General features: G+C 50.9%; 1 protein-coding gene across 1 annotated transcript in view; it reads right to left on the bottom strand.

Moving 5' to 3' along the window:
* The window catches only part of LOC119354693, a 10,626-nt gene extending 10,103 nt beyond the window's left edge, over nucleotides 1-523 (bottom strand). The window contains exons 1-2 of the mRNA XM_037621439.1: nucleotides 350-523; nucleotides 109-157 (exon numbers count right to left, since the gene is read on the bottom strand). Coding sequence (XP_037477336.1) covers nucleotides 109-157; nucleotides 350-523 — 223 coding nt within the window. The remainder of the gene's footprint in view (nucleotides 1-108; nucleotides 158-349) is intronic.
* Nucleotides 524-16,773: the final 16,250 nt, after the last annotated feature.

Raw genomic sequence — 16,773 nt, 5'->3', positions numbered from 1 at the left:
TCTTCTTCTTCTCATCATTTTTTGTGGGGATGGTCTTGTTCTTCTTCTTCTTCTCCTTCTTCTTCTTCTTCTTCTTCTCCTTCTTCTTCTTCTTCTTCTTCTTCTTCTCGTTATTTTTTGTGGGGATGGTGGGAGAGTTGTTGGAGACTTTCTTAGCCTGCATATGAAAATATAATAGGTAGAGGCAGCAAACTATTAGACTTAGAATAGCAATAGCAATAGCAATCCAATTTCCCAAATAAAATTGGTACCTAGGTGTGACCCAAAAGGAGACATGAATTGACAGCAGTATGTAAATAGCAAGTAGCAACACACGGTGATTCAGCAAGGATGAGACAACGTAAATCACCTTGGCAGCCTTTGATTCATGGGTATTCTTACGCTTGAGTCGTCGTCGTGGGGGAATGAAATCATCTCCGTCGTCGCTGCTGGAAATGAGTTCCGGGGAAGTGGAATGATTCTTCCTCTTGCACACTGAAGGCTCCGTATTCGAAGAACCAGCCGAACTAACTAGTTGCCCCATACCCTCCGTTTCAGATCGGGATTTCAAGCGATTCGCCCAAACGCGCCCCGGGTGGCGGCGCCCTTGTCCGAAGCCACGGCTCCCAACCCCTCGCGGGCGGCCCGTCGATCTGGATGGGACGCGCAGCGCCTCCTCCACCGCGCGGCCGGACCGATCGATGCGACTCCGGCGCACGGCCTCCTCCTTCGCGATCTCCCTCCGGCGTGCTTGCCTGCTAGTGGCAAAGGTCCATAGTTGGCGTCGATATGGTGGATTGGACTGTATTTGTGCCGTGGAGTTAGGTACTAGTGCGTGAGCAAGTTGATTGAGCTGGAGCTGGATGGGAAGAGACGCGAGGAGCACGGGAGGAGGCTGCAGGAGCTTAGTGTCAGAGTAGAGTAAATTGTGTTTATTTCCAGTAGGTACCATCACCCACCACTCGTGTTGTGCTACCGTTGTCTTCTTTTTTCCAACTTCTTTTTGGTAAAAAGGTTTTCACCCCGCTTTTTATTTATATAAAGCCACGATCAATACAGATAATAAAACATACAAATACACAAACAACTGAAACATGGAACAAAAATAAGATACTATCACCAAGCAGGCCACCACTCCAGGGCACACATCAACCGACTTGCCAGTCGAAATAAGACACCATCAGTTTGACAGAGAAGGGGTCAAATAAACGATGCCTCCAAGGAGGAGACCGCCATCCACGGACTGCGGCGACGGCGAACTAACAAGGTCAAGCACGACGTTTGTCGATGCCACATCAACAAATTCGAGATAGCATCAGTGGCAACCAACTACCACACCCAACACGTCTTGCCTAAAGAAAAACCTCTGACACCATACCAGCATGACACCGATCCCGACAACCCCCGGTCCTAGGATGACCTCGCATACCAAGAAGATTATCGTCTAAAAGAGGCCAAGGACACATCGAAGCACATTACCAGCAGCAAGAAGCCCCTAGAGGAACATCGGTGCCGAAATAACAGATGAACACCATCGAAGAAGATGCCGGGATGGGTGGCCGTAGTAGCGGCGAGGGATGTCGGGTAGCCTAGGGAGGATGGACGGTCGAACGGCGTCCGTAGACGTTGTCGTTGCCAACAACTACCAAGGCCTTGCGCAGCTTTCAGTGAACCGTCCTCCCTAGGCACTGCTACGTGACCGCCTTGCCAAGGAAGAAAATATCTGGACATAGCACCGCTCGTCATCTCGAGAAGACCGTCGGACCCTGCCAAGCCAACCAGTCAATGCCGGCCCCGGGCCCCAACCAGCGACAAGACCACAGACGCACGAGAAGATGTCGATGGCCCTGATGAAAGAGCAATCATGCCCTTACATCATGTTTTGATGTTGATGAAAATATACATGTAGGGGACTAACAATGGCTGTCAAGTAAATCTCAGGTATTGTCCTCGGTTCATCTATGTGTGTGGATCAAGAACTTACAACTGATTTTACTCAAGGATGAAGCATAAAAGTTGATTACATATTTGTTTTCTTGAGTATAGGATCCCGCACTATTAAGAGGGGATCGATAGGGTTAGTTAAAGGCTTGCTCTTGCCACAAACCTCCTGACCATACTACACATGCCAAAAACCTTCATGTTCTGTCTCTTGGCTGCCAGAAGTCCGGGCTGCACGCCGGATGTCTCGCCTCCTTGCCGGATATCCGGGCCTAGCCATCTAGAGAGCAGTTGTATATTGGGCTGCTCGCCGGATGTCCGGGCTTTCTCCGGATGTCCGGGCCTTTCTGTTACGCCGGATGTCCGGGCCCCATTCCGGATATCCAGGCATAGCTATCCAGGGAATATCTTTATGCTTGGCTGCGCGCCGGATGTCCGAGCCTTCCTGTTATGGCGGATGTCCGGGCCCCATTCCGGATATCCGGGCATAGCTATCCAGAGAACGTTTTTATGCTCGACTGCATGCCGGATGTTCGGGCACCTGCCGGATGTCCGGGCCTTCCTGGTATGCCGGATGTCCGGGCTTGGGCCCCGGATGTCCGGCCCCTCTGTTCTTTTGTTTTGCGTTTGTTTTGTTCTTCGTAGCTTACCATGTCGGATGTCCGGCCCCTTTCCCGGATGTCCGGCCTGCTCACTCACTTACACTGCAACGGCCATATTTGAGCTCACACTATATATATCCCTTTTTCTCCTTGGGAGTAGGTTGACCATTCACTTTGAACAAACCCTAGAACACATTTCACTCTCTCTCCCTCTCTCTCTCACTCCTCCACACCAAATCTTAGATCCCCAAGGGATCTGAGAGCTTTTGAGAGAAGTTGTCCAATCAAGTGATAGATCCACCCCTTCTCCTTCTTTGCACAAAGGAATTTGTGATTTGAGCAAGTCTTGAGCTTTTCCCCATTGTTCTTGTTACTCTTGGAGGTTGGAGACTCCTAGGCGGTAGGAGTCCTTCAGAGAGGGAATCGACCTTTGTGATTACCCCCGGAAAAGTTTGTGAGGGTTTGGAGACCACCCCAAGGTCTACCACTAGTGGTTGAGAAACGCCTTCGTGGTGTTGTCTCAAAGGGAGAATAGGTGAGACTTTGTGGCGTTGGTGTGCCTTCGTGGTAACATCCACCTCTCTAACGGTGACGTAGCTTCCTTCCAAGGAAGTGAACATCAGCATACATCCTCGTCTCCCGGAGTTGCGGTTATTCCTAACCCTAACTCTCTACTTGTGGTTACTTGTCTCTTAGCACTTACTTATATCATATTGTGCTTGTTTACTTACATACTTGTGTTACTTATTTATCTTGCTTAGCACTTAGTACTACACTTACAATTGTTAGGCTCACTTTCATATTCCGCATTAGTGCCTAAAATTGCTAAGTAACAATTAAAATTTGTTATTGTACCTATTCACCCTCCCCCTCTAGGTCCATCAATTGGTATCAGAGCCTCGTGCTCTATTCTTGTGGCTTAACCGCCCTAGAGCGAGATGAACCCCGATGGGACTCCCCTTGTTGTAGATCCGAAGGATAAAGGCGAGGCTTCTTCTGAAGTAAAGACCTTTACTTCTGAGGATCTAGAACGGGCCCTTGCTAAGCAAAAGGAGGAGCATGATGCTTCTCTTGAGGCCTTGGTCCAAATGAGGATAGCCACATTGTCCACGGTGCTTGCACCACTTTCGGGTGGTGCGGCTTCGAGGCCAACTGTGCCTACTCCGTCACTTGGTCAACAACCTCCTAGCAATGAACACTCCAGTGTTCCTTGGCTTTATGCGAGACCCCAAGTTGAGAAACCGAAATATAACCCTCAAGGTAAACCTCCTTTACTTGATGCCACTTCCGATTTTGCCTTGTGGGGAGTTGCTATGCAGGATCATCTTCGATATGGAAATGATGAGATGCTGGAAATCTTCGAGTATGGTTACCATGTGGTTGATCCAAAGAATCCTACACCAAGAGAAATTTATGACAAGAATCTCAATGACACTGCAACCATGTGTATAAGAAGAGGTATGGTTGAAAAGCAAAGGAGACCTTTCATACACATCACAAGTGCCAAGGAACTGTGGGAAAGTATTATAAGATCCAAGACCGGTACCTCCACCCTCCGGAGTGCTCAATATGAAATTGCCAAGGGGCAATTGCAAAACTTTTGTATGGAGAAAGGTGAAACTCCCAATCAACTCCTTGAGCGTCTCATGACTCTCACCGCGGATATTGAGTCGTGTGAGTGTGACAAGACACAAGATGGATTCAACATGACTAAGCGATTCCTTGTGGACAAGTTGCTCCATGCTCTTGGTCCATATCACCATCAAATGGTATGGGACATAAGACAACACCATGCCTTCAACGAAATGACTATAGATGACATCATATCCACTTTCCAACTATTTGAAGAGTCAAAGGTAAATGCTACAAAACATCTTGCCATGCATGGTACTCCATCGTCAAAGATCAATCTTGCATTGAAGGCTAAGCATGTATGTGAAGATGAGCAAAGTGAAGAAGAAGAAGATGATGATGATGATGAAGATGGTGATGAGGTTGAATCCGATGAGGGCCCTTCATATGAAGATATGGCTCTCTTTGTCAAGAAGTTTAGCGCAGGAAAATTCAAGGGAAGATTTCAAAAGAAGAAAGTAAGAAAATGCTACAACTGTGAAGAAACCAACCACTTCTCAAACGAGTGCCCTTATGAGAAGAGAGAAGACAAAACAAGGTTTCCCAAGACCTTTCCCAAGAATAAGTTGCCAAATCCTTTGAACTCCAAGCTCAAGAAGAGAGATGGGAAAGCAATAGTTGCTCAAGAAGAATCCGATCCGGATGATGTTAGTGGTGTTGTCGGAGTTGCTCAAGATTCTCAAAACACATTGAGGCTAGTCAACAAGAGTGGTGAAGTTGTCACCTACAACTACATGAAGGATTACAAGGGCAACGCTCACAAGTGTCTCATGGCGAAGGCCGTGGTAGAAGATGGAGAGGACTAACACTCTCCTAACAAGGTCAAGGTAACCACATGATCAAACCCTCCTCTTTTCGCTCCTCCTACTCCTAGTGATGAGTATCTTGATGCGGAGGATAGTTATGAGGATGATGATATAAATGATCCTATGCTTGCTAAACTAAATAAGTTCATGTGCTCCCTTAAAGGAAAGAAGCTCACTATGTTTCGTATGCTTATGGAGATGGTAAGTAAGCACACCATTTCCATTAAGGAACTCGAAACCCTCGTCACCGAGGAAAAGGAAAAATATGAAGTCCTTGAGCGGAAGTCCAATATGAGGAAGCATGCAATGATGAACTATGCTTAAAAATTGGTGCAAACATTGATGTTCATACTAGAGATCTTGCCTCCTTGAAAAAGGCTATCGACTCTTGCGAAGAGTTGATGAATGATAAAAGTAAGCTTGTAAAGTCTAATGCTTCTCTCTCTAAGGATTGTGAGCTTCTATCTGTGTCCCTCAAGACCAAGGAAGAAGAGCTCACCCTTCTTACAAAGAGTTTTGAGACACTCAAGCTTACTTATCTTAAAACTCTAGCCAAGGCTTACTCTTCTCCTATTATCAATGTTGATGCTTGTACTACTAACTCTAGTAGTGATCTAGCATCTATTCTTGAGGAGAATCACTTTCTCAAAGCTCAAATCGAGAAAGGGCTCATGACATGTGCTCAAGGGGAAAAGAACCTCAATGAGGTGTTGAGCCAACACAATGAAGTGTTTGCCAAAGAGGGACTCGGGTTTGACCCAAGCACAAGCAAGAAGAAGACATCCTCTCAAAAGTGCACCACCCCTCTAAAAGAAACTTTTGTACGAGAAGGGCACAAGGAGAAAGGTAAGGTTGATTGTGGGAAGGCCACAAGGGGCATGCCCACTGTCAAAAATCCAAAAGAGTTCATGCCTCCATCCTATGTTCTTCGTAAGACTAAGGATGGAGAAGTTTATGCAAAGTTTGTTGGTCCTCGAAATGCATTTCGGTTTTATGCTATTTGGGTCCCTAAGACCCTTGTGACTAACTTGAGAGGTCCCATTGCAAAATGGGTGCCTCTAACCAAGTAATAATTGTGTGTAGGTTGCCTTCTCCAGTGGAGTAAAATGGGTGATTGATAGTGGATGTACCAATCATATAACCGGAGATAGCAAATTGCTCTACGACTTCATGGAAGCTATTCAACCATTTATGAGCATTATGTTTGGTGGAGGATCAAAAGGACAGGTACTCGGTTTGGGTAAGGTGGCTATCACAAATGACATGTCTCTTGCAAATGTCATGCTTGTCCAATCCCTTAAATATCATTTGCTTTCTGTTCGCCAATTGGCTTCTGTTGGCTATGATACACTATTTGGACTAACGGATGTGAAAGTCTTTAAGAGAGATACTCTCGAAGTGGCCTTTGTTGGAGAGTTGGATGGCAACCTTTACATGGTTGATTTCTCGAAAGAGAGCACATTCCATGCAACTTGTCTAATGGCCAAGGCCGACAAGGGTGGCTATGGCATCGTCGGCTAGCCCATGTCGGCATGAGAAATCTTCAAGATCTCTTAAAGGGAAATCACATCCTTGGACTAACAAATGTCTTTTTTGAGAAATATCGTGTGTGTAGTGCATGCATAGCCGGGAAGCAACATCAATCAAAGCACCCACCCAAGAATATTGTGTCTACTTCAAGGCCTTTGGAGCTCCTTCATGTGGATCTTTTTGGGCCTCCTTCATGGGATAGTCTTGGTGGGAAAAAGTATGGACTTGTCATTGTGGATGATTACTCAAGGTACACATGGGTGTTTTTCCTCAAGTCCAAAGATGAGACGAAGATCACCTTCATTGATTTTGCCAAGCAAGCACAACGCAAGTTTGACAAAGAAATCATGGCAATAAGAAGTGATAATGGTTCCGAGTTCAAGAATTACACCTTGGAAGGATTTCTTAGTGACGAAGGGATTGAACATCAATATTCCGCACCATACACCCCTCAGCAAAATGGTGTTGCAGAAAGGAAGAATCGTACACTTGTGGAGATGGCAAGGTCCATGTTGGATGAATACAAGTCTCCACACAGTTTTTGGGCTGAGGCTGTCAACACCGCATGTCATGCATCAAATCGACTCTTCCTCCGCAAAATATTGGAAAAGACTCCATATGAGCTCCTAACCGGGAACAAGCCAAATGTCAAGTACTTTCGTGTATTTGGGTGCAAATGTTTCATCCTCAACAAAAAGGAACGGTTAGGAAAATTTCAATCCAAAACAACCGAGTGTATATTTGTTGGCTATGGGTCAAACTCTCATGCTTATAGAGTCTACAACAAATCCAATGGATGTGTTGTAGAAACTTGTGACGTGGTGTTTGATGAGTTTAATGGCTCCCATGGGGAGCAAGTTGATCTAAGTGATGTAGGTGAAGAAGATTCGTCTCAAGATATTTTGACCATGGGTGTTGGCGCACTTCTTCCAATGGAACAAGAACCTCATGATGATGAAGAAGAAGATGAAAGCCTCACACATCATCAAAAAACTTCACCACCCATACCACCACAAGTCTCTATTACTCAACCAATGCCCATAGTCCAAGTACAAGATGATGATCAAGTTCCTTTTCATGATAATCATCAAGAACAAGATCATCCTCAAGGGCAAGAACAAGAAAGTGCAATCATTGATAATGAACCTCAACAAATGCAAGAAGAAGAAGAAGAAGAAGAAGATTTTCCACCACACGTTAATGATTCATATGTTGAGGACATGGATGATGGACATGAAGTTGAACCTCGCAAAACCTTAACCTCCATCATGCCTCATGTGGCCGGTCGTGTTGATGTTGATAAAATCTCACCGGCATATCGGAAGGTAGAGTCACTCGTAAACAATTGACAAACTTTTGTGCTCACTTCTCTTTTGTGTCTAGTGTTGAGCCTCTCAAGGTACAAGAAGTGTTGATAGACAACGATTGGCTCATTGCTATGCAAGAAGAGTTGAATAGTTTTGAGCGCAATCAAGTGTGGTCATTAGTCAAGAGGCCAACCATGGAACACAACGTCATTGGAACAAAGTGGATTTTCAAGAACAAGCAAGATGAGAATGGTGTAATCATCCGCAACAAGGCAAGGTTAGTGGCACAAGGGTACTCACAAGTTGAAGGTTTGGACTTTGGTGAGACCTTTGCCCCCGTTGCCCGTATTGAATCCATTCGCATCTTACTTGCTTATGCTACTTTCAATGGCTTTACATTGCATCAAATGGATGTGAAGAGTGCTTTCCTTAACGGTCCTCTACAAGAAGTATATGTATCACAACCACCTGGGTTTGTTGACCCCGATCACAAAGACTATGTGTATAAACTTCATAAGGCTTTGTATGGCCTCAAACAAGCACCTCGTGCTTGGTATGATCATCTTAAGAAGTTTTTACTCGATGATGGCTTTGTGAGAGGGGTGATCGATCCCACTCTTTTTACTAAAAGGGACAAAGGTGATTTGATCTTATGCCAAATCTATGTAGATGATATCATTTTTGGTTCTCCTAACATTCATTTATGCAAGAAGTTTGCGGCATCAATCACCAAGAATTTTGAAATGTCACTCAATGCGGATTTGAAGTTCTTCCTCGGATTTCAAATTCAACAATTTCAAGAAGGAATTTTCTTGTCTCAAGCAAAATACCTCAAGGATATCCTAGCAAAATTTGGCATGCCTGATGCTAGCCCATGTAAGACTCCCATGCCAACCAAAATTGTACTCACTGAAGACACAAATGGTATCCCCTTCGACCCATACAAATACTGCTCTATGATTGGTTCATTGCTTTATCTTTGTGCATCTAGACCAGACATCATGTTTAGTGTATGCATGTGTGCTAGATTTCAAACTTCCCCTAGGGAAAGTCATCATAAGGCGTTTAAGCATATTCTTAGATACCTTGTTCACACCCCAAAGTTGGGTCTATGGTACCCCAAGGATTCTAAGTTTGATATCATTGGGTACACGGATGCAGATTGGGCCAGAGACAAAGTGGATCGTAAGTCCACCTCCGGTGCATGTCAATTTATTGGACGCTCCTTGGTAAGTTGGTCCTTGAAGAAGCAAAATTGTGTTGCTCTCTCTACCGCAGAAGCTGAATATATTGCAACCGCCAGTTGTGCAACTCAATTACTCTGGATGAGGCAAACTTTGAAGGATTACGGTATCACCTATAGAAATGTGCCTCTTCTATGTGATAATGAAAGTGCCATCAATATCGCCGAGAACCCCAAGGATCATACCCGCACCAAGCATATTGATATTAGGTATCACTTCTTGAGAGATCGTGTGGAGAAGGGTGATATTGACATTGCTCATGTTGGCATAGATAAGCAACTTGCAGATATTTTCACCAAGCCATTGGACGAAGCAAGGTTTTGTCAACTTAGGCGTGAACTTGGTATCTTGGAGCTTGACAACATTATGTGAAATCTAGTACCCATTCATGCATAAACTTAATGTCTTGTATTAATGTAGGCATATATTTAGGGGGAGACACTCAATCCATGAGTGCTCTAACCTTACATAATGCATAAATAGAACAAACACTCTCAAAGTTATCATAGTTTTCAAACTAGGGTACTTTAACATGATGGAGTCGTGACCATGTGCTCAAAGTTTACATCTTTGCGGTACTATGTTCCATATGCTCAATGTCGGGTGGTAGGTGCGACATATGCCAACGGGTGGCTTATCATTGTGGGAGCTAGTAAGACGTCGCCGGTGCCTGGAAGCGGGATGAGGCGAAGACATGCACGCCGGCGAATCTTACCCAGCTTCGGGGCTCTTCGAGGAGATAACACCCCTACTGCTGCTCTGCGGGGTCTTCGCATGATCACTAGATGAACGAGTGGCTACAAGATGCTCCTTGAGCTGTTTTGCGAGAAGAAGAAGAAGGGCACGGCTAGCTCTCTTCTCCTCTCTATGTGGTGTCTAATACTAGCTCAGATCAACCCTTTGCATGGTGCACTGGGGGGTTTATATAGGCTCACCCCCCGGGGGTACAATGGTAATCCGGCTGGGCGTGGGCCCCAGCCGTCTGTGTCTACGCTCGCCGGCTTCTGCGCCAGCTGCTGGGGCCCGCCGGCTGGTGGGTCCCGCCGGCTGCCGGCTCCTTGGTCGACAGGCAGGCCCCACTGTCCAGGGCCTTGTCGGTGGCTGGTTACTGTTGCCTCAACCTGGTGACGAGGGCTTCGCTGAGGTGGGCGTGGCTACAGTGCCGCCGCCCGGCGGGCAATCGCTGTAGCCTCACCGCGTCTTGTCTCCTTAATGGGGCGTCTCCTTCGAGGGAGGGGGCAAGCCGGCTGCGGGGAGCCGGCCCCGTCGCGGGCTGACTGGGGGAGGCCTGGCCGCCTTCGGGTGTCTCTCTGCCTGAAGGGGCCCACCGCCCGTGGGCCGCGCTGGCAGCCCGTCGTGGGTGACATCAGGGTCAACATGGTAACAGTGCCGCGCTGGACGGGTCATGGCCACCCCATACGGCGCACTGTGCCAGGCGTGCTCCGGGATTCGGGGGTGGCAGGCTTTACTGTAGCCATGCCCCGTCACATCGCTGTTATGTGGATGCAGACTTCGAGGGTACGATCTTGACCGCTTGGTGGGAGCCGGCCTCTTGGAGTCGGCCTTCTCGTGGCCGGCTTCTTGGAGCCGGCCCTCCTGCGGCTTTCTTCATGAGGGATAAAGTCAGTCCGCCTTCCGATAGTCGGCCTGGGAGACAGCCGGCAAGGGGAAGGCGGCCCCATGTCTTAGATTCTTTAGTGCCGGATCGGCTCGTAATTTTTTCCAGACGGGCCAGGGGGAGCCGGTTAGGCTACCCATGGTCATTTACTCCGACAGTAGTCCCCGAAGCTGATCGAGCTTCAAGGCTGACAAAGGGACGAGAAGCTTGGTCAGCTTCCTATCTTGAGGAGCCGGCTTTGCTTATGCGCGCCGTCTTCGGAAAGCTCCATTTCTTGTAGGCGGGAACGTGGGTCGGCTTGCGAGCTGACCGCGCGTCATCCCGCGAGCCACGTGGCAAGGAAAACCTGCCAATGCATGCGTGCGATGGGACGCCGCCGCAGGCCCGGGCCCGCCACTCCTAGGCCTCGGCCCGAGCGCAGATCTTCTGCGACCCACAACGGACCGCTCGCCTTCCCGTGGCGGTTTTATTACGCCATCAGGGCGCAATAATCGTGGGACGTGGGGGAGTGGGCGCAGTTGATCCCACGTTCCCCCACACCACGCCTCCTCGGCTCCGCCGCGTGGGTCTATAAGTAGGGGGAGGAGGGGAGCGGCAGAGGCTCGCACGCTCTCCCTCGCTCCGCCCCTTCTCGCCTTCCTTCTTCTTCACTTCGCCGCCACAGTGACCCATTGCCGCACCGCTCCGCCGTCGGGCCTCTCGGTTTCTTTGGTCCCGCCGTAGCGGGGTCGTGCGCGTCTCTTCCTCGCATCGTCTTGTTCCTCGCCGCGTCGTTCCCATGGCGTTGTCGAGCTCGTGGGATGGCTCCAACGTCCACGAGGACCACGTTGAGTTCCTCCGCCGGACGCGGCGTCTGCCGGCGAGAACTACGTGCGGGTTCGTCAGGTGCCGGCGAGGGAGATTTCGCCGGCACCGGAGGAGGGCGAGCGGGTAATCTTCCGCTCGCACTGCCTGCACGGCTTCAGCCTCCCGGCGAGCGGATTCCTTCGCGCTTTTCTTGAATTTTACCACCTCCAGCCGCATCACCTCACGCCCAACACGGTGATGCTGCTGTCGGCTTTCGTCACCCTGTGCGAGGGCTTTCTGGGGGTTCTCCCCACTCTCAAGCTCTAGGGAGAATTCTTCCAGAGCAAGCTCGGCACTGTTGTTGCGGGCGTGCCCGCCCCTTGCGGAGCCTTCAATGCCATGAGGCGGATGGGCGAGAACAATTCGTTCCCGCCCATCCTGCTGATCCAGTCAGTGAAGCTCTGGCAGAAGTCCTATTTCTACGTGAAGAACATCGCCCAGCAAGGCGACTACGTCAACCTGCCGGCTTACGTAGCTGGCCCACCGGCTGGGAGGCAACCCTCGTGGAGCTACCGGGCCAGGTCGTTGTCTCAGGCCGGGAACGCAGCCGTCTCCTGGCTCTGGGTGATGATCCAGTCGGAGGGCCTGACCGGAGCCGACTTGGTGGCCGCCTTCGTGGAGCGCCGAGTACTTCCGCTCCAAGGCCGGCCTCACATGATTTGCCAGATGAGCGGCCGCTTCGACCCGTGCCGGCTGAGCATCAGGGAGATGCCTCATGCCGAGATGTCTTACATGGTGAACTACATCTCCAACTGCAAGCTCGTCAAGGATTGGCGATACGGCAAGGGGCCGTATTCTCGTGCCAACCCTCCGCCTGCCGTAAGTTTTCTTCTTTTTTTGTAGCCGGCCTCATGATGGCCGACTTCTGATCAATTGGTTTGCCCTTACCAGAACCCTCTTCTTCTGCCGACGGCCAGGGCCGCAGGGGTAGAGCGCCAGCTCCTCCCCGACCGCACGGTGGACGACGGCGATGATCCGGACCTGGGAGCGGCCGCCATGGAAGATGCCATCATGGGGGAAGGCGACGAGGCAGGAGGCGCGGGGCTCGGGGCCGGCCTCGAGGACTGGGCGGATGATGATGAGGTCGAAGCCGCCCCGCACCGCCAGCCGGCGCTTGATCATCAAGGCGTGGGCCCGTCTGCCGCGCCGGCTGCCCGTGGCAGCGCGCAGAAACGCCGGGCCGTGTCGACCTTCTTCGGCAGCCGGCCGAAGAAATCCAAGGCTTCCACGGCGGCGACCAAGCGGGATGAGGCGGCCGTGAAGGGGGCCCGCTTCCGCAAGGCGGTGAAACAGCCGCAGGCGATCTCGGCGTAAGTCGTCAAATGTCTTGTAAAAAAATTGTAGTCCTCTTCGATTGAGGCTCTTCTAAACCTTTCTTTGCTTGCCGGGCAGGGCACCGCTTTCCCTTGAGCGAGGTCCTGGCGGCTCCGTAGTCGGGCCGACTGGAGGGTCCTCAGGCTCCCGCCGCATGGATCCCCGCGCCGACCTCATGGAGGCCACGAAGCAGAACGCACGGGAGGTGCGGGAGGAGCGGGAGGCGGCGGAGCGAAGGACCGCCCAGGCGGCGAAGGAGAAGGCCGACGCGGCGGCCAAGGCCCGGGCAGAGGCGGCAGCCGCGGAGATGGAGGCGGAGGCCTCGCACAACCAGCCTTCGCTGCTCGTCGTTCCCCTCCGCACCGTGGCTCCCGACATCCCCGTGCCCCCGTCGGAGGAGGTTGACCAAGACCCGCCGGTGATGGAGAGGAGGGAGGACCACGTGGTCTTCGTGGAGGAGGCGCCGCAGTCGGCGCCGACTGGAGCGGGCCAAAGTGGCCAACCAGCCGCGGCGCCAGAGCAGCCGGCCGGGGGCGAGCCGGAGGCAGGGGCCGGCCTCGAGGTGCAGCCGGCACTTCGGCGGCGCGCAGCAGGAGGTACCTCCGCGCCGGAGCCGCACCGAGCTGCGGGCACCAGCCAGACGGCGTAGGCCCTAGAGGCGGCCAGCGCCAGCACGTCCGAGTGGACGCCCAGCGAGGGGACGGCCGAGCTGAACACGGCGGCCCAGGAGGTCCGGAGCCGGCTTCAAGCCCAGGCCGCTTCGCTGCAGCGGTATACCCAAGAGTTCCTCGTGACGCGGGCCGTCATCCGAGTGAGCCCTCTGGCCTTGGTTGTTTTGCTTTTTTTGATTTCTTCCGTGGGGGCGCATCAGCACACCCGTTGGGTGTAGTCCCCGAGTTCCAAGTCAGCTGCTGAGCAGGCGGCTTGGAACTTACTAGGTCCTGACAGCTATCTTATCCTCGCATCCTGTCTGATCTTCCAGGAATACCATAACCTCCGCGCTGCTGCCTTCAACTTCCAGGCTCAGGAGCTGGGCCGGAAAACCGAGGACCTAACCAACAGCTGGAGTGTGTGCTTTGTCTCGTTCATCTCCTGTGGGGGCGCGTCAGCGCACCCACTGGGTGTAGTCCCCGAGATTCGGGCCGACTGCTGAGCAGTCGGGTCGGTTCTTCCTTGACGACTTCTTCCTTATTGATTTTTCCTTTGTCTTCATGCTTGCAGGAGCCAATGCCGACTTGAGGGGGCAGCCCAATGGGGCCCAGGCCGCCCTTTGCGCCAAGGAAGCCGAGTACAACGCCTTGGTCTTGGAGCGTGACCGCCTGGCCAAGAAGTTGGCCGACCAGGAGGAGAGCCACAAGGCGGCCCTGAAGAAGGCGCAGGATAGCGAGGACGCCCTCAAAGCTGAGTTCAAGACCGAAGCGGCGGGCTGGGCTGAGGCAAAACAAGCGCTGAGCGAGGGCTTCGGCCGGATTGAGGATCTGATTGATGGTAAGCCGCCTTCCTCACTCCTTGCTTGCCCCTTGCCCCCTGATTTGTGTTCTGACTGGTGCTGCTTTTTGTTCTTTGCGCAGACTACTTCCCCGGCTACTCCGTCTTCGCCACCCAGACCATCGAGGCCCACCGCGAGGCGTGCCGGTAGGCAGGGGCTGAAATCACGCCGGACGTGAGCCGGACGCTTGAGGAGCAACTCTTGGCGGTCCAAGCCCGGCTGCAGCCGGCTCACCGCATGCTCCGCCGCCTCCAGCGCGCCGGGGCGCAGGTGTTGGCTGCCCTCTGGCCAGGCGAAACGACTCCCCGCACCCCGAGTCGGACTGCCGACTGGCTGGAGGTTGCGGTTGGCCGCTTCGAGGCCTGGAAGGCATCGGCGGCCCGGCTTGGAGCTGGGCGGGCGCTGGTGTAACGCCCTCGATGCGGCTATATCTCCCACGTGTTGAAGCACGACTTAGAGGCATAACCGCATTGAAAGCAATGTCGCAAGTGAGGTAATCTTCACACAACCCATGTAATACATAAGGGAAATAGATGCATAGCTGGCTTACAATCGCCACTTCACACAAATACATGAATAAAGCATTACATCATCCAATACACTCAGGGTCCGACTATGGTACCAAAATAAAAGAATAACCCCAAATGCGACAAGGTCCCGATCGACCCCAACTGGGCTCCACTACTAATCAACTATAACGAAACAACACAAAGGACAAGATCTTCATCGAGCTCCTCCTGAGCTTGGTTGCGTCATCTGCACGGACTCCTCGGCACCTGCAAGCTGGTTTTGGAAGTATCTGTGAGCCACAGGGACTCAGCAATCTCGCACCCTCGCGATCAAGACTATTTAAGCTTATGGGTAAGGTAAAAGGTATGAGGTGGAGCTGCAGCAAGAGGCTAGCATATATGGTGGCTAGCATACGCAAATGAGAGCGAGAAGAGAAGGCAAAGCACGGTCGATACAAATATGATCAAGAAGTGATCCTAAAACAACCTACGTCAAGCATAACTCCAACACCGTGTTCACTTCCCGGACTCCGCCGGAAAGAGACCATCACGGTTACACACGCGGTTGATTCATTTTAATGAAGTTAAGGTTCAAGTTATCTACAACCGGACATTAACAAATTCCCATCTGCCCATAACCGCGGGCACGGCTTTCGAAAGTTCAAATCCCTGCAGGGGTGTCCCAACTTAGCCCATGACAAGCTCTCACAGTCAACGAAGGAATAGACCTCCTCCCGAGACATTCCGATCAAACTCGGTATCCCGGTACTACAAGACATCCTCGACAATGGTAAAACAAGTCCAGCAAGACCACCCGCTGTGCCGACAAATCCCGATAGGAGCTGCACATATCTCGTTCTCAGGGCACACCGGATAAGCTAAGAGTACAGGAGCCGACGTAACCCAAGTTGACAAGGGATGGCCCTGCACGGTGCTCTGGGTTGGACCAACACTCAGAGGAGCACTGGCCCGGGGGTTTAAAATAAAGATGACCCTTGGGCTGGCCTAACCCAAGGGAAAAAGAGGCTAGGTGGCAAATGGTAAAACCAATGTTGGGCCTTGCTGGAGGAGTTTTATTCAAAGCGAACTGTCAAGGGGTTCCCATTATAACCCAACCGCGTAAGGAACGCAAAATCCGGGAACATAACACCGATATGACGGAAACTAGGGCGGCAAGAATGGAACAAAACACCAGGCATAAGGCCGAGCGTTCCACCCTTTACCAAGTATATAGATGCATTAATCAGATAAGATCTATAGTGATATCCCAACAAGTAAACATGTTCCAACAAGGAACAACATCTCCATGTTCCAACAAGGAACAAACTTCAATCTTCACCTGCAACTAACAACGCTATAAGAGGGGCTAAGCAAAGCGGTAACATAGCCAAACAACGGTTTGCTAGGACAAGGTGGGTTAGAGGCTTGGTTCAACAATATAGGAGGCATTATAAGCAAGTGGTAGGTATCGCAGCATAGGCATAGCAAAAGAGCGAGCAACTAGCAAGCAAAGATAGAAGTGATTTCGAGGGTATGATCATCTTGCCTGAGATCCCGCAAGGAAGAAGAACGGGTCCATGAAGAAGACAAACGGACGTAGTCGAACGGGTCCTCACAAACGCGACGTTATCGGAACCAACCCGAAGAACAACACCAGAAAGAAGCAAACAACATAGTAAACAACCACCGCATAAACATGGCATGATGCGCAAACAAGTATGATGCATGTCCGGATTAAAGAGGCATGGCATGGCAAAGTGCACAAACAATCCTACAAATTAAGTGGAGCTCCGTTATGCAACTCCGTTGCATAATGATGAAACACCACAACAATTATTTAGTTCGATCTTGTTTATGTACCCAACAATATTAAATGTTATTAGCATGACAAAAGGGTGAAGCAAAGTAAAACTACCTATCTAGTCAAGTTTAAATGAGGCCGGAAGCAACGAACAA

This window comes from Triticum dicoccoides, chromosome 1A (genome assembly GCF_002162155.2).
Source record: "Triticum dicoccoides isolate Atlit2015 ecotype Zavitan chromosome 1A, WEW_v2.0, whole genome shotgun sequence".
NCBI lineage: Eukaryota > Viridiplantae > Streptophyta > Magnoliopsida > Poales > Poaceae > Triticum > Triticum dicoccoides.
The sequence above is the reverse complement of the archived record's forward strand: the minus strand, read 5'-3'. Positions and strand labels throughout refer to the sequence as shown.